At 46.6% G+C, this 24,181-nt stretch overlaps 1 protein-coding gene across 4 annotated transcripts in view; it reads left to right on the top strand.

The window, feature by feature from the left end:
• Positions 1-449: 449 nt before the first annotated feature.
• GAN (gigaxonin) overlaps positions 450-24,181 on the top strand; it is a 56,380-nt gene continuing 32,648 nt past the window's right edge. For 2 of the 4 annotated variants that reach the window (XM_061138113.1, XM_061138124.1), the window contains exon 1: positions 450-724. In XM_061138113.1, coding sequence (XP_060994096.1) covers positions 558-724 — 167 coding nt within the window. In that variant the 5' untranslated portion in view covers positions 450-557. Of the gene's footprint in view, positions 725-12,971; positions 13,116-24,181 lie in introns of all 4 variants that reach the window. The other 2 variants (XM_061138117.1, XM_061138126.1) reach the window with 2 other exon arrangements.

Genomic DNA, 24,181 nt, shown 5'->3' on the forward strand with positions numbered 1-24,181 from the left:
TTAGCCCGCAACACCACCTAAGAAATCATCTTCATCTTGCAGAAAGATAAACTGCGGATGGGCACCTTACCCATGGTCACACTGCTAGTGAGCGGAGGAGCCGAGGCTCAGATTCAGATTCAGGGCGCCAGAGCCACGGACTTAACCCTGGAGCGCCAGCGCGCGAGCACACCCTTCCAGCGCTGCAGAGATCGCTCTCAGCCGCCGACCAGGCAGCGCCAGTTCCGGGATCGGGGCGTTCGGGAGGGGGACGAGGCTTATGATTGGCCGCCTCCGGCGACGGAGGGCGGGACAGAGAGAGAAAGGAGGGCGCAGGGGCGTCGCGGAGAAATGACGCAACGCCGCAGCTCCTTAAAGGCGCCGGCCGCTCGCAGGGCGGACGGCGCAGGCGCGTTCCGGAGGCTCGGGCTGGATCTTGCCTAGCCGAGCGCGGGGCCGAGCGGGCGGGGCGCGCGCGGGCCAAGCGGACTGGGCGCGCGCCGAACGCAGGCGGCTCGCGGGGTCTGACCGGGCGGCTTCCAGAGCCCCCACGGGAGGGCGGAGGAGCAGGTGCCGCGATGGCCGAGGGCAGCGCCGTGTCCGACCCTCAGCACGCCACGCGCCTGCTGCGCGCGCTGAGCTCATTCCGGGAGGAGTCCCGCTTCTGCGACGCGCACCTGGTCCTCGACGGGGAGGAGATCCCGGTGCAGAAGAACATCCTGGCGGCCGCCAGCCCGTACATCAGGTGAGGCGGGGACCGGGCGGGGCCGCGCAGCCCCGGGCCCGGGGGCGGGGCGAGCCGGGCGGGGCGCGGAGCCCCCGGCCCCCACCCCGCGCCAGCTGCCAGGGTCCCCGTGGTCAGCGCTGGGCTCGGCGTGCCTCCCGGGAGACGCCCCGGCCGCCGGGCCTCACCCCCGCCCAGGACAGCCTCCCCGGGGCCCGGCGCTGCGCCCTGGAGCGGACCCCGGACCGCAGTCCGCCCCCCTGCCGTCCCTCGCTCTTCGGGTCCCCGCCCCCCGGCCTCCGAGCCCCGGAGGCTCCCAGATGCCGTGCTGGGCCGGACCCGGGCCCGCACCCACGCGCAGGGCGGGGCGGCGCCGGGGAGAACCTGCCCCCTCACCCGGGGCCCGGCCAGCGGATCCCGGCTCAAGTTTGCCGGTCGGTTCGCCTCGGGATCGACGCGCGGTGGGCCGGGCCCCGCGCCGCGAACGCGGCCAGGGAGCGCCCCTCCCGCGGAGAAGCCGAACACACGCCTCGCCTTCGGTGTGGGCAGGGGAAAACACATCGGATGTTTTTCCTTAGGATGGACGGCCCGCCCCGCCCCCCCCCCCCCCCCCAGGCCCAGGCTCAGGCTCTTCGCAAAACTGACTTTGCCACCCCGTGGGTCCTCCGTTTAAAAAGAAGGGCAGTGTGTTATAGACAGACGTTACAGTAAGCTGTCGCACATTTCGGAAAGACTTACTGTAATTATCAGGATGCTGTTATACAACCCGAGGACCATTATGAGATTTTAGCGATTTAGAGAAGGCATTTTAAAACGAAGATCAGCCTGTTTTGTCAGCTCAACTAACGAGGTGATTTGAAGGTGGATAGGACAGTGTTCATACAAGGGTATCACATCTTGCAGGGGCTGGTATGTTGTAGGAACTTTCTTGTAAACTGAGTTGCTCTTTTAATAAAAGGGAGGGAAAATGCTAAAAGCTGGAGAAACTGCCCAGTAAGCTGGTTAAATATAGACTAATAGTAGAGAATGTCACTAGAATTGACAGGTCAGAAAAAAGCAAAATGATGTGTACTGTATTCTCAATGCCTTGTCCTATCAGACCTTGGCACACAAATTGCTTTTTAACCTGTGCATTAAGAGACATCTCTGCCTATTCAGAAGCATTTCAACTAATTTCTGGTAACTTCTCCTGGCTCTTCCTGGCTCTCTTTCTTAAAGTCTATTTCCACTCTTTGTGGATTTCAGAGGTGGGCTTGGGGTGAGTTGATGTTAGTATGGGGTTTAGATTGCCCACGTGACAAATAGCTCATGGCTGGCAGTTTAGAGCTTTTGAGCAATCAATATAAAATTGGAATCCGCCGGCTAGCATCTTCCCTGTGTATAGAGAATTCCTTGTTTGAGGAAATGCTGAGGAAAACTACTTTAGATGCATTCTTGTAGTTCTGTAAGTGGCATCCAGCTGGCTTAAAAGAAAATCGTGAATCACTAAATACATGCTCTCTGTTCCCTTGGCATGCTTCATTTTTCTCCATAGCACTTACCACGATGATATACCCTGCATTTTACTCATTTACTTTGTGGTTCTTCCCCAACCACACTGTAAGCTACATGAGGCCAGGGACTTTGCTTTTGTTCATTTCCACATCCCTGGCATGCAGAAAGACCAGTGCCTGGTGGTTAGCAGATGGGTGGAAGCAGGGACTGCCTTCCTCTTTGCCCCAGCAGACTGGCCACGAGGGGACCAGCTCTGGTGCATTTCCATCTCAGACGCTCAGTTGTCCCTGATGGAGAAGAGCCCTGCCCCTGCTTTCTGCTCCCAGCTTTCACTTTTTTGCGAGTTGTCAGTAGACGACTTCATCTCGGCTTCAACTCACTAGTCTGATCAATGAGGGATAAAATGTGTCTTCCTGTCATTTAATCTTGGACCAACTCTGTGCAGAAATAGGTAATTGGGCTTTAAACCCCTCGCAGGTCTGCATACAGGTCTCCAGAAGTATCACTGGCAAGGTATCACTGCTGTATCTGCCAAGTTAGGAAAGGTGGAGTATCTGCTTGTGACATAGTGGCACATATGAGAATATTTAGTAATATGAAATGTTGTTTATACTAGTAGTAATTTAGGTGTGAAATATTAGTGATCATAGTAGCAGAGCCAAAAGGGACTTCAAACCCTTTAGTCCAATTCTGTTAACCTTCCAGTTAAAAAAATGGAACAGGGTGGGCATTAGTGATTTATGTTACAGTGAGGTGACTAGCACTCAGTGGTTCAACTAGGATTAGACTCCAGGTTAGTGATACCTAGTCTCCTTCTTGTTAACCATACCAGGTTAGAGCCTTACTTGCATTTAACTAGTCTTTGTGTAAACTCTCTTACTGACTTTATTAAGTACTCTCACATACTGTCTCATTTTGATTTTTATTTTCAGCCATCGTGCACAGTAGGTAGGGCAGTTATTTTTGATATTTTCTAGGTAAACATGAATTGGTCAGTATGTGTTTTTTCAGGGACTGATTGATTGCTGTAGGTTTATTTGGTCATTGAAGCTGTATATCTGTTCCTGGGGTTCTTTTAAAATTATCAGTCTCAAGGCTTCTTCAAAGTAATATGACTAATTTATATTACTATTTAGAAACAAACTTTAATTTTTGATGCTGATTATATTGGTCTTTTATAATATCTCCATTTTGTTTGAGTGAAACTTTAAAGAGTTATAGTGAAACAAAAGGAATTTGTATGTTCTAGAACTTGATGTTTCTTACTTTCCCTTTTGAAGGGTAAACACTTAGGTCTGTGATGTCATTAATGTATGGATTGTGTGTTTACAAATTTGGTAGGCTGAGTTTTGTTTAAGGTCTTCAGTTTGCCTGGTTTTAGTAAGTGTCATAGGTGTCTGAAGTTGTGTGGCTTAGAAACAATGTTATATATTGTTTCTGTATCATCAGCCAAGGGAACCAATCCAACTTTGTGGCACTAGGAATTGAAGCAAATCATTTGGCATACTTTTTACTCCATATAAAAAATCTTTTAGCCTAACTTGGTTTTAATCTTTTCCTGTGCTTTATCTTTGGTTTAGCATTTGTTTTTCCTCTTGATTGTCTTAGCACCAGAAGGACTTTTCATTATAAAAGGAAAAAGCCAGGAAAACCTAAATTCAGCAACAAACCCCTAATATCACCTGAAGGAAGGCTGGGTGGGATATGTGTCACACCTCTGAAGATTGAGATGCTCCAGGGAGGACGGGCAGAGACTCCCAGAGCTCGTCACTCCCCACAGCTTACTGTGGGATGCTACTTTCCGGGCATGTCCTCTGCCCAGCACTTTCTCATGATCCCTGAATGGCATTTTCCCTTTGGTTTGTTGGCAAAAAAACAATCTCGACCTTTAAGAATGATGACATTGAATTCAAAGCTATAATGACGACCCACAGCAACCCTTTCCTTTCTCAGCAACTGTGAGACGTTCTGGGAAGGGTTCCCTGAGGCTGTAGGAAATTTCCTTTTCTCCGGAGTATTGCAAAGTTTGCTTTGCTTCATGTCTTAGGCTCTTCTCATTCTGGCACAGTTCCCTTGATCTGGTGTGGAGTTGGCCCTCCTTTCTTTCGCGAGCTGTGGCTCTTGGGGCGTGATGTCTGTGAAAGAATTTGCAAGTGAATTGCCTTTGGTTCTGCGGTGGTATAATAGGGCTCTGTACAGGTTCCAGTCCCATATCCACTTTGGGGAATTTTGGTTTTTCTAGGGAATCTGTTGGAACATGAGTTTGTTTAGCTTTTAGTCCCGGAGAGTAAAGGAAAGAAAGGTTCCTAAGAATTTGGACCCTGCGATAAGTTAGCCAACAGTAAGAATGGCACTTTCTGTCCCTTGTGTTTTGAGAAAAAGCTGGTCTGGTGTGTGTGGAGTGGCGCCTTTGGGCCTGGACTCCAGCCTGGATCATCGTGGACAGCTCCGTGGGCCTCAGTCGGCTAGTCGGTGAAGTGAGGTGGGCTGGGCTCTGTGCTGTCTTTGCTCTGCTCTGGGTGTCTGTGTCGTGAGGAGGCAGAGGGCTGTCTCTGTTCTTACAGCTTTATTGTATCATCTATAGTTTTGTTGGGACTTCCCTGGTGGTCCAGTGGTTAAGATTCAGAGCTTCCACTGCAGCCGGTGCGGGTTCCATCCCTGATTGGGGAACTGAGATCCCTCATGCTATGCAATACGGCTAAAAAGATTTTTTTTTTTTTTTTTAATTTTGCTGCACATTGATGTTACAGCCATCCCTTTGCCTTGTCATGCAGGACTTGGTTGCATATTCTGCTGCATAAATCCAGCTCTGGAGAGTTCTTTTGTTACAAGCATTTATTTTATGCTGTTAATTTGGATGTGTTCCAAGGCCTAATTATTGATGAGCCTGTTTTGCCATTTAAATCTAAAATTTGACTCATAGATGATGCTGATGAAACTTCTTAACGAGACTAATATGATCTCTGTGGGAGTCCAAGTTTCATGGTAATGTAGAAATTGTTGTCATCCTTTCCTTGGGTACTTGAAATCCGCCCTTTAGTTTCTGAGCATTGATGTCTACTAGTTTTGTCTGCTGTGTGCAGTCCTGAAGTCTCTTTTCTTTCACTTGTGCTTGAGTACTTAGTTGCCTCAAAGCAGCTCATGAATGATTATCATAAGGGTTTTGCATAGTGATTGTAACCTGTTAGGTTTCTTAGTCCTCACGGGTTCAGCTGGAAACTCCAGGTTCTGAGATGCTTACTGGGTCCTGAGCAATCTTCAAATCAACTGTACCTACTCATGCTGCACTCTGATGGTGATGGAAAATACACTGGGCTTGAATATCTTATTAATGGATCTAGGCCGTGTTTGGCCTTGTTTGTTCCTATCCGTTTATTATAAGGCATCCCTAACAACTGCTTAAAAAGATGAAATCTGCCTGTACAGTCACATGGTTCAAAATGATCATCTCCATTCTCCTCTTCCCCCTCTCCTTCCCCTCCCGTCCTCCCCCTCTTCTCCCTCCTCTTCCTCTTCTTCCTTTAGTATTAGATTAAACCCTGTTCTTTTTTTTTTTTTTTTTTTAAACCCTGTTCTTAATGTGAGACTTTCCAAAACCAATATTGAAGCATGTTCTCTTTCAGAATATCAAGGAAAGATTTTCTCAGGGCTCCTAAGAAAACCAAGAGCTTGTAAGTTGGAGCTCTAAGTTTAACATAGATTACTCGTTTCAGCGGAAAGATACATGTTTATTTATACAAGGCAGCGGTTGCCACTCTTCAGTAGCAGTGAATGCTCTAATTCTGGACAGGTTCTCGGAAGGTTTCAAATGATGAAACAGATCAATAAAATTCTTGTTAGACCAAGGGATCTAACATTAAGTGAAGTGTTGAATGTTTAGATTTATTGTATAGCTTTCCCAAGGCTTGTTATTTTGAGTAAAAAGCAATGTGACAGAGGTAAATATTTAAATCTTAGCTCCACTGAATACCAGCTGGTAAGTTCTCCCTCTTTTAACTGTGCCCTCTGACTTCTGCCTCTTCTTCCAGTTGGCATTTTCTTCTGCAAGTTCTCTTCAGTGTTCTTAAAGTAGTTTTTATTATATAATTTAGAGAGTTGAGCAAAGTGCTTTTCCACATAGGAAGTCTGGCTTCTCAGATTTGTTGTTGTTGTTCAGTCGGTAAGTGGTGTCTGACTTTGCCGCCCATGGACTGCAGCATGCCATGCTCCTTTGTCCTCCACAGCCCTGGACTTTATTCACATTCATGTCCGTCAAGTTGGTGATGCCATCCGACCATCTCATCCTCCGCTGCCCCCCTTCTCCATCTGCTTTCAGCCTTTCCCAGCAGCAGGATCTTTTCCGATGAGTTGGGTCTTTGCATCAGGTGGCCAAACTGTTGGAGCTCCAGCTTCAGCAGCAAGTCCTTCCAATGAATATTCAGTGTTGATTTTCTTTAGGATTGACGGGTTTGATCTCCTTGCTGTCCAAGAATTTAGGTTTGAATAATACAGACCAAGCATCCAGACTATAAAGCCACCTTATCTCTTATTTAAACTGTTAATTAGTCTGTCTCATGATATCAAAGTGAGACTTAAACTCTATTTATATTCCATAAAGAAAACATAATTAGGACAAGTAAGGAGTTGTTTTGCTTCTGAGTCCTTTGGGGAGTGGCATCATCCTTTGGAAGAACACAAGTCTATCATTTTGTATGCTCGAGCAGTGATATAAATAATTTGTAAGTTGGAATTCTAGGTTAAGGGTGGAGATGCAGGGGTGTGAGCCTGACAAGTGGCAGGTTACGGTTGCAGCCTTGACTTCTGGGTGCTTCCCATGGGTCGTCTGCCTCCTAAAACATGATGGGTCCAAAGAAGGAAGGAGATCAAAGGCTCTCGTAAAATTGGCAACCACAGCTGTGTGGAGGGTGAAGGTAGTGTGTCCTTCTAAATGTCCTTCATCGCTCAGCTGCAGTTCCTGTGTCAGAAGAGCAGAGACTGAAGTTGTCTTCTTACTGTCTTCACCGTAAGATGATGGTCTAATGTTTGGTGCTTTCAATTCTCTATGGGAATAAATTGTAATTTTTTCCCCTTCTTTTCAGAGATTTTAGGAAAATAGAATACTCAGGGAAAATAAGCTCTCAGGGAAATATTTTGTTAGATAAAAGAGTTGGCCTTCAGGCAATAAAGCTTTAAGAGGCAGCACATATCAAGTGGAGGTGGGGAAGACTGGTTTTTAAAAATAGACTGTTGTAATGGGGTATAGACCAATAAAATGTGCTTTGTTTTTCTTTTTACAGTTAATGTGCTAATGGATATAGAACCTTAAATGTACATTTTTGCTCATAAGTATTTTGTGATTCTTTTTAAAGACCATTTGGCACTTGCAATTTTTGTGTTAACATGAGTAGAAATATTGTAAAACATAGTTTTATAGTCACATTCACATTCATCAGTAGCCAAGTGCCTCTGCCTCTGAATAATTCTAAATTGTCATGTGTTATTGAGCTCAAAATGTTTTCAGACCTTTGTCACTTAAATAGTTCAGTCAGTTCTCTGAATTGGAGGAAGCCTCGCATTTAAGGTGTGAGTTTGGTCTGCATCTCATCTACCACTTTGAGCCCATTCACTGTGAGTGGCTGGCAGTGTGAGGAGGTGGGATTGCGAAGAGCAAGAAAAGCCTTAGAAAGCAAAGTCAGTGATGACTGTTTGCTGCTCTCTCCTCACTAGAGCCCACTTCTGCTTCAGGGACGTGAGTTGGAGGCCAGCCGAAGCCAGCGTTGTCTTGAATGTTTCATCTCTTAGTCACGGGAAGAGTTTCCCACACCCGTCCAGCTTTTCCTCCTCCTGTGCTCCAGCTGGTGTGGGAAGTTCAGACTTACCCTCGCAGATTGGAGACTTCCTGCAGGTGGTTGGTTGGTTGGTCCTTATGTTTATTTTCCTGCCTGGCTCCTTAACACTGGTGCCCATGTGAACAGAGCCGCCTTTGCCCGAAAGGGATGAGGCCTGCTGCTTGCAGACACACCAAGATTCTCTTTATCTCACGCCTGCAGTGGAGCAGACGCAAACGAGAGGCTCTGCTTCCTTCCTGGCTGGTCTTTTTACCTATTGATAGGAAGGGGAGTTAGGAGAATGGACACCCCTGTCACAGGAGTGGGGACGTTCTTTAGAGATGTCCTCGCCCTTTAACCCGGGTGCTTGTGACCTTGTGCTCACCAGTGATAGAGTCCAGTTCTAGAATTAGCGTTGTCTAAAATCACTGAGACGTGCTGTGGATTAATTCATCAGAGTTCCCTATAAAGAGACCTTATATAACTAGTGTTGACTAATTAGAGATAGACAGTCATTCAAAAAATACACCGGAGACCCTGGGTATCCGCAGCAGCTGGGTGCTGGGTGGAGAGTGGAGGATCGGCAGGAGCTTGCGTTTCAGGGTTTATGGAACGTTTCGCCTTCCCGGGCTCCACCGTCTTTCTTGTGGGCCGGGTGCCATCTGACCATAGATCCAGTGATCTCCCACAAACAGTGTCAAAACCGAGACTCAACACAGGGAGCTTGAGATCACGCAACTTATTTATTCCACCTCTGGCGGGGGCCAGTAAAGGAAAGAAACCTAAAACTAACAAGTGTTAAGTTATCTTTGATGTTCGCTTAATTTTTCACGATACTGTGTGGTGTGGTAGTACCAGAATTTCAAGAACAGAAAAAGAAGACATTGATTTATTTTCAGAGGAGTTACTTCTGAAAGTCTGCTCTAAAAAGTATACTTAAATGACTCATCTAATCATTTGCTACTGTGTGAGTAACCCCCATTCATTACATTTACAGAAACAGCTGTTTTTCAGTAGAGAATATAGATCCTTGGTCAAAGGTTTCCTAAATGCTTGATCATTCATTAAACGTTTCTTGAGCATTTATGCATGGTGCTGCCATGCCCTGGGCATCCAGGGCTCTGGATCCGTGGAATTCGTCTGGGGAGGCAGACAGTGAAGAGATCTTGTCACAGAGAGATGTGAGGGGTGGACCGGGTTGGGGGAGCACCACTGAGGAAGAGCTGTCTAACCTGAGATCTGGAGGGGGTGGGGAGGAGGGAGATTCGGTGTGGGCAGAGCTGGGGGCCACAGGGAGAGCACAGGGAACAGAGGTGCTGTGATCCGGCTCAAGACTGGGTTGGAGCACCAGCCCGAGGAGGTGATGCACAGTTGGTGGAGCTTCAGGAAATCAGACTCGGGCAGCAGGGCCTCGCAGTCCTGAGTTCAGAGTGGCATGTACACTGCTCCCCGCTAACATCCAACTTCTGCAACATTTCCCAGAGAGCTGTATGTTGAGAGCTGGCTGGGCAGGTGGCAGATACAGGAAAGGGGCCTCAAACTTTTTTTTTCCAATATAGTTTAGTATGTGTGAGATAGTTTAGATTTTATCAGAAGACTTTAGGTCAGGCGTTGATGAGAGGCATTTTGGAGGGTGCTAGAATGGTTCATCATACGAAATGCTGGGCTGGATGAAGCACAAACTGCAATCAAGATTGCCGGGAGAATATGCAATCAGATGTGCATCTCAGATACACAGATGACACCACCCTTATGACAGAAAGTGAAGAACTAAAGAGCTTCTTGATGAAAGTGAAAGAGGAGAGTGAAAAAGCAGACTTAAAACTCAACAAGGAGAAAACTAAGATCACGGCATCTGGTCCCATCACTTCATGGCAAATAGATGGGGAAACAATGGAAACAGTGACAGACTTTATTTTCTTGGGCTCCAAAATCACTGCAGATGGTGACTGCAGCCATGAAATTAAAAGACTCTTGCTCCTTGGGAGAAAAGCTATGACCAACCTAAACAGCGTATTAAAAAGCAGAGACATTAGTTTGCCGACAGAGGTCCATCTAGTCAAAGCTATGGTTTTTCCAGTAGTCATATATGGATGTGAGAGTTGGACCATAAAGAAGGCTGTGTCCCAAAGAATTGATGCTTTCAAATTGTGCTGTTAGGGAAGATTCTTGAGAGTCCCTTGGACTGCAACGAGGTCAAACCAGTCAATCTTAAAGGAAATCAGTCCTGAATATTTATTAGAAGGACTGATGCTGAAGCTGAAATTCCAATACTTTGGCCACCTGACGTGAAGAACTGACTCATTGGAAAAGACCCTGATGCTGGGAAAGACTGAAGGCAGGAGGAGAAGGGGACGAAAGAGGATGGAATGGCTGGATGGCATCACTGACTTGATGGACATGAATTTGAGCAAGCTTGAGGAGTTGGGGATGAACAGGGAAGCCTGGCGTGCTGCAGTCCACGGGTCACAAAGACCTGGACACGACTGAGTGACTGAACTGAACTGAGAATGGTTCATTCAGGAGATGGGGTGCCCTGGGCTTGGGTTCATCAGTGGAGTTGGAGTGGCCGGAGTAGAGGGTTAGCAGTAGGACCTGGTGAGAAGAAGGGGAGAGCCAGGAGGGCCCAGGTCACGTCCTCTTTATCAGTGAACAGCGCTGGCTGTCACCGGGCATGTGAAGGACAGCTCTCAGACTGTCGAGTACAGGCTCCGTCCTCAGGGGTGACAGCTCAGGTGTGACAGAGCAAAGTGTGGGATTGAGACTGTCTTAATTGTACAGATACCTCCAGCGTTCCAAGGAGGAGGGGCCACTTGCTTGACCCTTAAGGTGCCAAGGAGGAAGCAGTGGAGCCGGCCTTGGGCAGGAGTCAGAGGCGGAGGGCTGAGTGGGGCAGAGAGGAGGGTCCAGGTTAGCACAGCTGTGCGTGCAGGGGCTCGGGTGTGTGCTCAGGGTGGTAAGCACACCGCGCGGGCCGGACTGGGCGCTGGACCGGGGTGGTGGGGAGTGCGGGTGACGGCCGCTCGGGACGGTGTTCTCCAGCGCCCAGCCAGTTCGTCTAGTTTTACTCAGTCGTTCACCAGTGGTATTACACCAGTAAAGGCAACAGAGCTGTGCTCTGAGAAGGTAGCTCGGTGGTCGTTTGTTCCCAGGGCCACAGGGCACCAGAGTTGCTGACTGATTGAGGTCAGCACCCGGGGCACTGCCCGGGCCCCGTGTCAGTCGTGGCCGAGGTAGACGTTAGGGGAGAGATCAACCGACTGCTATTCGGATGCAGGAATTAGGCTGAAGGAGGAAGGGAAGAGCTAACAGGTGTTGAGCCCAGCTGCCTGTGAAGAATGGGGAAGATTACAGTCTATCTCTGAGGTGTCCAACTCAAGGTAGCATTGCTCTAGAAACACTTTAATTAGGCTCTTCTAGTTGTTGAAAATTCTACAGAGGGTGACACATATCTGTGAACATGTGTGTTTCTCATCTCTGCCTCTCTTGACCTCCTGCTTTTTATCAGCAGAGGGATTCCTTTTCACCCTTCAGGACCCAATACCCCTTCTTTTGTAATATTTTTCCCGTTCTGCCAAATAATCACTCCCTTCTACTTCTCCGTGGGGGATGGTGAGTACCTTCAGTGCAGCATGTGTCTGTCTTATTCAGCGAGGAGAAACAGAACAGACAGATGGACTGTGTGCTCTTAAAGCATCTTTTATCTGCAGGGCCAGAGGCACCAGATCCACTAGTAAGTCTGCAGGTAAGATAACTGAGTTGCCTGCAGTCTAGTGCTAATGAGGAGGTAAGAGATGAGAGTTTGGGATGCTACATGTTACTTGGAAGTAACATGTGATGCAGCTTTTGGCCGTGGCATTTTACTATATAGCTGAACGTGTATCAGGGACTGGGGAGAGGGGCAGAATAAACCATCTTAGGACAGATTTTAACTCAGGAGAGAGTCTTGAATTTTGTACCGCTTTAGATGGCACAGTCAAGCTCAACAAAGTCCATTTCTGGTGCCAAGAAACTTGGGAGCAGGAACCAAATTCTTTCTTCAAAAGTAGTAGCTCCAGAGAGAGAGCTTTTGTCACAACATGACTAAAGAATTAATAGAGAAGCATTCATTCCCGTGACAACATTTTGGAAGGCATTTTCAGCTTCAGGTTGTTTAGAGAAGTTTATAACAGATTATAAATGAAGGAGGCGCCAGAAACAGAAAGAACATTTTGAGATGCTGAAGTGAAAGTCATCGTGAGCTGTCTCTCATTTATTAAAGGGAACTGAAAGGGCAGTGGCGGGGGGTGGGGGTGCGGTGGGGTTGTATTTCAGGCCATAGTTGGGTTTTGTTTTCCTATTCCCACTATCTTTTTTTTTTTTTTTTTTATTAAAAAAAGAAAAGTTTCTTAAGCATCATTTAATGCTTTGGTTTGAACTGCTTTGAAAGGATGAATACAAAAACAAGAAAATACATTCATATAAATTCTTACTTCTCCTTTGAATTTAATCAGGAGTTCCATTTTGCCTTGGAAAAGGCAGGCCTTTCTTCTGACTCTACATTGAGAAGAGGGAATAGAAAGTGAGGAGAAATATGGACCTACTTCTGTGACACGAAATTTCTGTAGTATTCAGCGCCATTTGTGTGTGGCAGCAAAGAAGAACTGGATCCGCCAGTTTTTAATTAGAGAAGACTTGTGAGAATACCCCTGAGAGACTCTCCAGTGCTCAAGACTCTGAGCTTCCAACATGGGTTGTGAGTTCGATCCCTGGTCGGGAACTAAGATCCCAAGAGCCATGTGGTTCAGCCAAAAAGAAAAAAGAGTGCCCCCAATCCAAAGGGGTTTCTTCTTGAGATGGCCATTTCCATGGGCTCTTAAGGTTACAGGAGGAGCCTCTTTTAAGGAGCACCTGAAAAATCCTACCTGAGTAGAAAATCTGGAACTGTTTGACAGGTTGAGGCATGAATGTCTTTCTTTTATTTCTAGAAGGCCAGGGTGTGACCAGAACAAGGAATCAGGCTTGTTTCATCCTAGAAGAATTTTCTGCTACTCAAGTTGCTGCGTCATGGTTCTGTCTTTGAACTCGTCTTAAAATTTTAACATGCATTTTCAAACCTTGTCTTTTAAAAGGTAAATTTTTATTGACTGCTTTACTTTGAAACATATAAAAACTGGATTTACATTTTAAGAGTTTTTTTTTATACAAAAAGTTTTATGGGAAGCCACATAAGAGTTCAGTTATTTATGTCTCCCTGAGTTCTGGTTCTGAACAGTGTCCTAATATATTGTCACAGTTGTAATCTCTGTCTATACATATACACATATATATATGTAATTTCTGATTCATCTTTTCATTTGAAGTCATTTTGTATCCCTCTTATATCTCCAGGTAATGCCCATAATCATTTTTAATAGTTATTTGTTATGACATCATTGCTGTTCCATATAATTTGCTTCATCATTCCCCTTTGACCTTTTAGTTTTCAGTTCTTTTTTTTTCCCTCCTGAATAGTAGCACTATAAACAAGTTAGAAAAAAAATAAAATTCTTGGGTCTTTTTTCTTGTGTTTTTTGTGGGTAAACCCACTTTAGGGGCTTTGTCCCAGGCATATCTGTATCTGAAGATAGAACAGATTTGTTCTTGTTATATGAGACCAGATTACTGTCCAGGAAGACTGGATTATCGTATCAAGACCCTGACAGTATGTATCTGATTTTTTTTTTTCCCTTTAGATTTATTGCCATTGCCTAGTCACTTTTCCAGTTTGCTTCTCAAAGTTATTACTGTTTTGCATATCATTACTGTTTTGTTAGGCTGAATTTTTAAATGTTACATGTTCGCTGTTGTAAAAATATTTAGAGCAGGGTTTGGCAAATTTTTCTCTAAAGGGTCAGAAATATTTTAGGCTTTCCAGTCTGTATACGATCTCTGTCACATATTGTTTGTTTCTTGTTTCAACAACAATCTTTTAAAACATAAAAAAACATTTTTAGTTGAAAGGGCATACAAAAACAGGCTGTGGTTTGTAGTGTGTTGGCCGTGGTCTCGAGTATCTGTTTTTTTAAATGTGGATATGAAATCTGTAACTTTGAAATCATCTTCAGTGCTGTTTACATGGTGTGTGATGATCTGCATGGCAGCCTTCAGAGAGCAGAGTCGTGACAGCCAAGGTTGGTTTTCCCTGGCTCTCTCCCCGGCCCTCCCCCGCTCCCATATTCATCTCTTCTTTCTAGGACATTCTGTAGTGTATCCTTTTCCTTGTCCTTAAAAAATAGTAATAATTTTCATTCCTTTCTGGCTGCTTTTCCTGATCATAAAAGTATGCTTAAGTCCTTCCCAGGACCCAGTACACAGGCAGTGCACAAATGATAAATAAATGCAGCTGATAAAAGCAAACACACTCTGCATCCTCCTCCAACAAGTGCACGATTTTCTTGAACTTTGTGCTGACAATCTGTGAAGGAAGAGTGTATGATCTCGCCCTCGGTCTCACCCCCTGCTCCCCTCTGCCCATAGGCGCCTGTCTTCTCCATTAAAACTGTTGTTCTAAAAACTGCTAAATATAATGGCCAAATCAGGTAAAAAACAATTTTTTTTAGAGTTGATTTACAATGTTGTATTCATTTCTGCCATACAGCAAAGTGATTCAGTTATACATACATACACATTCTTTTTCATTGTGGTTTATCATGGGATAGTGAGTACAGTTCCCCGTGTGCCCGTTCTGCGTGTAACAGCTTCATCTGCTAACCCCAGCCTCCCACTCCACCCTCCCCCGGCCCCCTCGCCCTCGGCAACCAGAAGTCAGTTCTCTGTCTCTAAGTCTGTTTCCATTTCGTAGAGAGGTTCATGTGTGTCGTATTTCAGATTCCACGTAAAGCTGACGCCCTGTGGCATTCCTGTCTCTTTGTGACTTAAGTGAAGACTTTAAGTGCCTCTCCTGCTCCGTCTGCCTGCTGTGTTTACCATTCTTGGTCCATCGCGCTCTGGACCCCTCTTGTCCCATCCCCCCGTCTCCTTTCCTGGTCCTCCCTGTCTGTCCCCAGTGTGCTGTGGCACAGGCTGTGTCCTCGGCCTGTCCTCTGCCCACGACGGTCTCATCTCCTCTCTCCTGAGCCCCAGGCGTGTCCATCCGGCGGCCGGCCGCACGGCCACCCCAAGCCCAGTGCGGCCCGGCTCCCTCTGCCCCCAGGCAGGTGGTCCTTCATCCGCTCTGATGGCTGCTGTCCCACCAGGCTCTCCAGGAGGACCCGGGCAGTCCTCGGGGAGGCCACCTCCTCCCTTTCCCTTTAGCGTCACGTTAACGCCAAGACCTGTCGTTTCATCCTCACAAGTCTCCGGAGGCCGTCTCCTCTCTGCCATCGCCGCCACTTGGGTTCCAGCTTCCACTGTTTCTGAGTTGTGGCAGGCTCCCTGCTGGCCTGTCTGCCTCCATGCTCAGGCTCCACCCGTCTCCCAAAGCTGCCGCCAGAGTGATGTTTCTAGAATGTAATTAGATAATGTTTGAAACTCCAGTGTCTTTGGGGATGTGGTTGATTCAGGCACTGGGGCAGGAAGAATAGACTGTGTGCCTGGAGTATTTGTGCCAGAAAGTAAGGAGGGGCTCAAAAGAACATAGAGGCTTTTAGAAGGAACATGGAGCTGCCTTGAAAGAAGTCTTGATGGCCAAAGGTGGAACGATGTGAGCAAGAAAATGAATAACAATAACATTGGATTATAATCCATAGAATAAAGAAACACTGATGTATCTGAGGATGGATAAATAAATGGGAGAGAAGAGACAGTTATTTCTTATAGAAGAAGCTCAATTAGTAAATGTAGAAGAAGGAATAAAAGAATCAGAAACCATCAGTTGAACACCACGTTAATGTTGCCAGCAAGAGCTACCTATGGAAACTAAAATTAGTGGGCAAGAGTTTGAGGAGAAAAAGGATATTTGCATTTTCTCGTATTAGCTCCTCCAATGTATTTATTAATTACAAAGGGGAAAATGGTAACTTAACAGTGGAGAAACCCAACAAACATCACCTAGCCAAGTGGCCATGGTTAAGGTCAGCAGTAATAACACATTGACATCACGTTCTCCCTGATGTGAAGGACATAGTATCACTTTGGTAGTGTGCCTGCCAGAAATGCTCAACCTCAGTCTAATCATAAGAAATTCAGTTCAAGTTCAGGGACATTGTACAGAATAATTGACCAGGGCGCACCAAAGCGTCAGGTCTTGAAAGGTGAAGAGAGATTGAGGAAGAGTCCCTGGTTAGGGCCACAACAGCTAAGTGCAGTTTGGAGCCCTGGCTTGGGTCCCCAGACAGAGAAAGGACATTAGGGGGAAAGCTGCTTCAATCTGAATGAACTTAATAGCATTGTGCCAGTCTTTATTTCTTAGCTTTGGTCATTGTGCTGAAATGATGTGCGTTAGAGGAAGACAAAGATCAAATGATGTTGCTTTCATGTGGAATCTAAAAGATAAGGATGTAAATGAACTTATTTGCAAAATAGAGATCCACAGAAATAGAAAGCAAACTTAGGTTACCAAAGGGGAGAGCAGGGGGATACATTAGGAGTTTGGGATCGACATATACCCCTGCTGTATATAAGAGAGACAAACAGTATGGACCCACAGTATGGCACAGTACAGAACTCTATTCAGTATTTTGCAGTAACCTGTAAAGGAACAGCGGAGGGAGAAACAGGCTTTCAGCAGACTGGGACAGAGCATTTATTGTAGAATAAAGTAATGGGCACTTTATCCAAAGGCTTCAGATGAGGGAGTTTAAAACTCCTAGAAACGGCTGGCACCGTTTCGTTTCACTGACATTAAGCACGTGGTTAGAAGTGGGGCTGGTCAGTGTCTCAGGGGTGGGGACCACCAGCTGGGTGAGGTCCAGTTTCTAAATCCATGCCCAGTGCTGAACGCCGTGCAAAACAGAGGCACCATTTTTATGGGTTTGGGTTTTGTAGTCTGTACATCTTTTCCTCTAGCAATTGCTGCATTTCTGCAGGAATAATCAGTGTCCCCCACAGTCGTGTACACCCACTATCCTGCCCTCCCTGTCCCCCAGACTCACACCTGACTCACTCTCTGCAGTTTCCTTGAGCTGTCCCTGTTTGAGGGGTACTTCACACTTCTCCACATTCTCTTATTTCAGGAGACGTCATCTTCCCTAGATAAATTTCTCTTTTGTTCAAATCACATGACTCTGGAAGGCAGATATTTTGTGTTTTCGTATTTCTTCCAGATATTGATGTCACTGGATGTGGTTACTCAGAGCAGATCTAAATATGAAACGCTGTATTTCATCTTCAGAGCAGATGACGTGAGAAGAGGAGGAAGATGGAAAGCGTTTTTGTGAATCCTCACGGGCTCTGGGGTGGGGAGGTGGTCAGGGGCGGGTGGAGACTGTGGCCTCTGCATCCTCTATGATGAAGTGGCTCTGCTTCGGCCTCGTTACTGGGGGCTGGGTGGGTGGGTGACACCCGAACAGTAAACCTTTGGTTTCCTGCAACCCTTTCCTAAGCCTCACATTTGCCCATCACTCCGTAGCTCCTAGTTTTCTGCGCGGTGCACCAGAGACGGTGAGGGGACGGCACTGAAGCAGACAGGATGGAGTGCTGGGCAGTCAGGCTTATTCACAGAGGACCAGCCTCCCCTGCGGCCAGTGTCCATTTGGGCCTCGGCACAAAGGCCGATGATTGCCTCGGGGGCCTCTGGGTGGTGGAACGTTTGAGCTCTCAGTTCTTGAATTGCTGACTGTAGCACCCCCGGGCCGGATGCCGGGCGAGAGTGTCACCTTCCCCCATTGTGGACCAACCCGTGGGCGCCGTGCAGGGGAGCGTCCAGCTGTGTGGCCAGGGGATAATGCCACTTCTGAACACTGGTGCTGCTTTTGTCTTGAAGCCAAACGAGCACAGTAGCTGATCACTGCAGCGCTGAAACCCACTGGCTGCATGCTGTTATCAAGTACCTGATATTTTCCAAATGCCCATTCAGTCACTTGATGGGGTATAGCAGTGAACCAAACAGAGTCCCTGTTTTCAGAGGTGTAGGCATGAGACAAACGCCGTCTATGTGATGGTGGTAAATTCTAGAAAGAAAAATAAAGCAGGAGGGGAAAGGGGTGTTATTTTAGATAACACAGTACCTGGACCACTCTTTGTGGGTGTTACCGGAGCAGAGACCTAAAGTCAGTGAAGAATTAAATGTTCCTTCCACTAATCAGGCAAGTGGGAGGCGGACAGAATATTCCAGGCAGGAGGGCACATATCAGACTAAGCTGGGAAACTTTGAAAATATACACTGTCTAGGACCTGACATCATTGATCTAGGACCTGCTTTATCTGTAAAAGCTCTCCAGAAGATTCTGGGAAGCAGGTTGGGGAGCCGCTGTTAAAATCCATTAAAATTATGAGTCATGCCAGGATCTATATGAGGGGAAAAGTTTTAATGGTAAATAAGTAAAAACCACACTCTCTGGGTGAAAAAAAAAGACTTGGAGGCAGAGAGAAATGAATAGAGGAAATTAAAGGAAATAACAAAGGAAAAGAAATAACATTGGACCCACTCTTAAGTTCGATTCTTAAGGGTAATAGAGAAATGTGACCCTGCCCCCCATTTCTGCTGCTTTCATGGCAACCCCTGCACTGCTGGCAGTCCCCAGGTGGGTCACATGGCACCGTGACCTGAGCTTCCCCTGGTTTCTCTCCTCACTGCCCCTGGCTTTGCAGGGCCTTGTAGAAGGGGCATCGTGGGGATCAGCTGGCCTGTGTAGGTCCAGGTGCCGTGTGAGGGGTTACTCAAGGTCGTTCTTTGCACCTGCTTTGTATCCCACCGTGCACCCAGGATCTCCGTGGGCCTCCCTCTGGGACACTGCTCATGTGCCAGGCGTCTGTGTAAGTGGGTGTCTCCCCGGTGGATGGAGTTCTCAGGGGGTGGGAGCTGGGAGATAGATGGATTCCTGCATTCCCAGCTGCCAAAAAGCAGGCCTTGTCCTGAGAGGATGCCGTCGGTTGATGGAAATACCGCCTGCACATATGTATTTCATGAAGTCAGCTGGGACTGAAAAAAAAATTATTTGAAAAGTAGACTTTCTGTTTTAGAGTGAAGTTCATAGGAAAACTGAGAGGAAGAGAGAGGTTCCATAGCCTCCTACCGGCACGCATGCAGAGCCTTCCCCACCAGAGGGGAACCTCAGTCACGACTGACGACCCTCCATTTCCCCATCACCACCCAGGGTCCATGGTTGACACTAGAGTTCACCCTTGGTGTGCATTTTGTGGGTCTGGACAAACGCAGGATGATTGGTATCCACCATCATGGTATCGTACTGACTGGTGTTGCTGCCCTGAGATTCCTCTGCCCGAAAGGTCCATTTTTGGTCTGGCTTTTAGGAGCTTATGAAGACGAAAGGAGAGGGGGCGTCCGTAAGACAGACTCCCCGCAGGTGCAGACATCATCAGTGGGGCCTCCGTGGGCATATGCAGTGCTGAGCCCGTGCCCCTCTGCTCCTGGGAGCTGCCTGGTTTGACGGGAATCATTTGAAGCGGTGTGAGTAATGCCCGTGAATTGCTCTCTCTGGAGTTTCTGTGAAGCATGACTCCCTGAGCATTGCATTCTCTCATATCCTGTCTGAGTAGGTTTCTTTGCTCTTATTGGAGACAAGTCTGTGCAGCTGAGGGGAAGAAAAATCACTTAGATGTCTTCTCTGTCACTGTCACCTCAAATCCCAGGATCAGTAATATCTGCGGTGAGGAGGACTAGACCTGATGATCCGGGTGCTGGTCAGGACATCTAGGCTCAACCGAAATTTCCCAGCTGTTGGAAGCTGGTTAGAAGAGGACAGTGTATAACCAGCAGAGGACTTTGCTCTCTTATACTTATTTAAAAGTCATGGACCTCTTTCATAAATGTAAAACTTTGAATAATACCAGCTTCTTTATTAAGCAATGACTTTTTTCTTATTATACCTCTTTTCAGTGTTGTCAGAAGAAAGCAAAGCTGATTTTGTTTCACTCCTGTGTAATAGAACAGAAAATACGTGCTTGCCCAGAGAGTAGGTAATTGGAGGGAAAAGGAACTCACACCACGTCACCCACAGGAGGCATGTTATAAATCCTCGGAAACAGATTGAGTTGGCTGGACTGTATCATCCAGGACTCAACAGATGCGTCTCCAGAGCGGAGTCTCCGCAGTAACTCTTGGGTCTGTTTCAGCAGTCAGCCCAGGAATGTTTGGGGGTGAGCGAAGCGCTCAAGTCACCTCATTTAACCTCTTCTTTCTACAAACGAGAGAACAGGGAGAGCGAAGGGGCAGTGCCTTGCCCTGGAAACAGAAAACCGAGCAAGAATGTGACAGGCATGGATATTTCTATCTGAGCACCAGAGGCCCTGTCTCAGAACACTCCCCATTATTCCCTGTTGTGAACAGTGTTATGAAATTCTTAAAGTGATATTTTAAGACTACTGCAGCTTCTTGGAGAGTTTGTAAATTGATGTCACATAATAATAAAAACAAGGATATTATGACTTCTGATGAATTCAAGTGTGATTCTAAACCCGGGGCAGAAAGAGAAGACTAGAGAAGAGGGAGTGCAGCAATATAGGTGTGAGGCACAGTCCGTTATCCACAAAATAATCTACAAGAATGTACTGTACACAGGGAATATAGACAGTGTTTTATAATAACTGTAAATGGACTGTAACCTTTAAAAACTGTGAGTCACTGTATTGTGCACCTGCAGCTTGTATAACATTGTACATCCACTATACTTCAATTAAAAAAGAAAGAAATCAGAAGAGTTGATTTACCTACTATTATATATGGACTGGGCTTCCCTGGTGGCTCAGTGGTAAAGAGTCCACCTGCAGTGCAGGAGACCTGGGTTCGATCCCTGGGTTGGGAAGATCCCCTGGAGAAGGGAATGGCAACCCACTCTAATATTCTTGCCTGGAGACTCCCATGGACAGAGGAGCCTGGAGGGCTATGGTCCATGGGGTCGCAAAAGAGTCGGACACGACTGAGCGACTAGACAACAGCAACAAATATATGGACTAACTATAGAAACAAAACTCAGTCGTTAGCTCTTTGGCTTAGCCTTTTCTTTCTTAAAATTAACTCATTCAGTCCAATTCATTGAATTCTCGTTTATATGTGATATAAACGAGGCAAGGGAGATAGAAACGATGTGCAAGGTGAGAAGGTTCTAGATAAAAAAGGGAAAGTATGGAGGAAATACGTTGGTAGATATTGGGAAAATGAGGGTACTTACTGGAGGAAACAAATGTGAAACAGAATGGAACAAAAACTGGGGAGATTTAGTTGGGGAGATAGGGAAGGGAAGACGGAAGGAGGAGGAATAAGGCAAGTTTATAAGGTTTATCGGTGAGAAAGGATGGTGACTAAGAAATGAAAGAAGGCAGTCATTGCTAATGGCCACGGGCTGTGAAGCAAGACAATTTCACAACAGGTCTGAGTGACTCTTAGCGTCTCGGGTGGGAAGGGACTAACGGCCAACTTTCACTACATTCCTGACAGACAGACGGACATCAGCCTCCTGGGACATACAGACTGGTGATGGTCTGCGAGTTGTCACCTGGCCATGATAATATAAGTGGGACAGGAAGATGGGACATTTTGGATCTGAATTTAAACTGTAATTAAAGTTTTGTGATTTGACCCTCAGACGTTCAAAGACTTCGATAGCACAATGATTCAGTTTTCATGGACTCTGAAAAGGATCAGATTTTATAGATGTCTGAAATGGTCAATATTTAAGGAAGTCGTTTTTTTTTTCTGTCCTCTTAGCCACTGACTATACTCTGCCAGCTGCTGAAAGAAAACTGTACCTTTAAAATATATATATATATTTATTAATTTTTTTGCTGTGATAAGTCTTTGTTGCTATGCGTGAGCTTTCTCTAGATGCGACAAGTGGTGTGTGGGCTCAGTAGCTGTGGGACATGGGCTTAGTTCCCTCACAGTAAGTGGGATCTTCCCTGACCAGGGATCGAACCCATTTCCCCTGCCTTGACAGGCAAATTCTTAACCACTGAACCACCAGGGAAGCCCCCAGAAAACTGTACTCTTTAAAAGTGATTCTTTTTCATTGTGAAAACACCCGGCGGTAGTTGACCCCTGTACAATGTGGGTTTGAACTGTGTGGGTCCATATATGCGGATTTTTTTTTTTTTTTCAGTATTGCATGGGTTTACTGAGACACAGATTAATTGAAGAAAATCTACATGTAGGTGGACTCATGCAGTTCAAACCCATGTTGTTCAAAGGTCAGTTGTACATGATCCATGATTGGTTGAATCTGTAGATGCAGGTGCGGGGGGCTGGACTAAGGGACTTGAGAGTCTGCAGATTGTGGTATCTCTGTGGGTCCTGGAATCACTCCCTCAAGGATCCCAAGAGATGACTGTATAATCATCTTTAAAACAAAAGTCCAGTCACGTGGTTGAAAAGTAGAAAGGGGGCACGCTGACCAGCCTGTTTGTAACCCTGGCCTCCCTGCCCCTGCACTGTCCGCAGCCCGTGGGCAAGCTCAGCCGGCTCTGGTTGGAACCGCTCGAATTCTCGGTGGCGCTCCTCTCCGTGAACACATTTTGAAACCAGTGCCTTTAAATAGGTTCAAGACTGCGTCTAGTCAGGATTAAGAAGCCAGAGTAATCTGAGCAGCAAAAGTTTAAAGAACTTTTAACTACAACAAGAGGTTATAGAGTAATGAGGGATTGGCCACAAAGAGGAAACTCTACAAATTCAAGGCGTAGCCGATGTAAGGAGCAGCTGAGATGCAGGCTTGATTGGCCAGGACAGATCAGCGCGTGGCAGAGAAGCCACGCTGGCGGAATTTGCTCGAAGTCAGCCTTCTGGAACGCGCCAGAAATCTGTCCTCTGTGGTGCCGGGGAACGCAGTTCACAGGGAGGAGTCTCACCAGAGACAGTTTACTGCAAACCTGCCTCCAGGAGTTCCAGGGCAAGCTGCCGGGCGCCGCGGGCAGCCGTACCCCAGGAGCCTGCCCGGCTGTGGGACCAGGGCCAGGCGGCAGACTCTCCCCCTGCGGTGTCTCCCCAGCACCCTCCACTGAGACGCTTCGCACCCTGCCAGTTCACCCTTCAGAAGGCTCAGATCTGTTTTCATGGAGCCTGCAAGAAGGGTGGACTCGGGGCTGAGGAGGCGACATGGTAATAGCCAGCACAGTGACTTAGAAATATGAACGCTGACACCACCCTCAGTGAAACATTCGCTGAGGGCGCGTCTGCGTACAGTGGACGGTAGAGCCCAGTGTTAGTCATTTCAGCGGGATTCTTACCACTTCTGCTGTCTTTCTTGACTGAGAATTGACTGAAAAATTTTTTCTTCACTTTTAGTGTCACTCATATAGACACACCTAGAGTGCAGTGAGCAGAAGAGAAGTGCCTTTTGTGTAAAATTGTTAGTTCAGGAGAAACTGCAGAGGCAGGAACAGCAGATACGGAATATACGGGGGAAACAGAGTTGTCTAAATATCCTCTTTCTACCTTCAGATACGGTGTATATCCCATCAATTCCGCCTACCTAAAGGCCTCGCAAGGCCTCATGTTGCACCAGAGTGAACTGGCTTCTTTCTGTTTGTGCAGAACTGTCATCCTAGGGTCATCCCTCACCATTCCCTTCCCTCCTTTCTTGTGTTGGATCATGTCTTTTTTGGTCCAAAATCTTCCTCTTTCTGGATGTTTTCTGGGGCAGTTTTCAGAACAGCGTTCTGAGAAGTGTTACAGGGGAGATCATTTGTTTTGAGACTTTGTATAGTTGAAAATATCTATTCTGTCCTGATATTTGGGCAGCATTTTGGCTGGTTAAACTACTCCCCATTGCACCCCCTTCAGAGTACATCACTCGTCTTCCACTGGAGCTGGGCAGCCTTCCTCAGCTGGGCAGGGGAGTTGTTACCTACGTGCAGCAAGGATCTGGGAACTCACCTGTTTCCTAAGACTTTGTCCATCTGTTGTTCTGCACTTAGTTCATCCTTCACCCTCCTTCCATGGCTGCCTTATTCTACCAAGTGCAAGCCTTTGGGCGGGTTCCTAACGGTGTGTCTTCGCTTCCCTCGCTGCTAAATTAGGAGCATCTTTTAGACCTTGGGTAAAGGACCTGTTCTTAAACAAGACCCAGAAAGCATTGACTGTGAAAAATTATTCTTCAAGTTGTTC

The sequence above is a fragment of the Dama dama genome, chromosome 4 (genome assembly GCF_033118175.1).
Source record: "Dama dama isolate Ldn47 chromosome 4, ASM3311817v1, whole genome shotgun sequence".
In the NCBI taxonomy this organism is placed as follows: domain Eukaryota; kingdom Metazoa; phylum Chordata; class Mammalia; order Artiodactyla; family Cervidae; genus Dama; species Dama dama.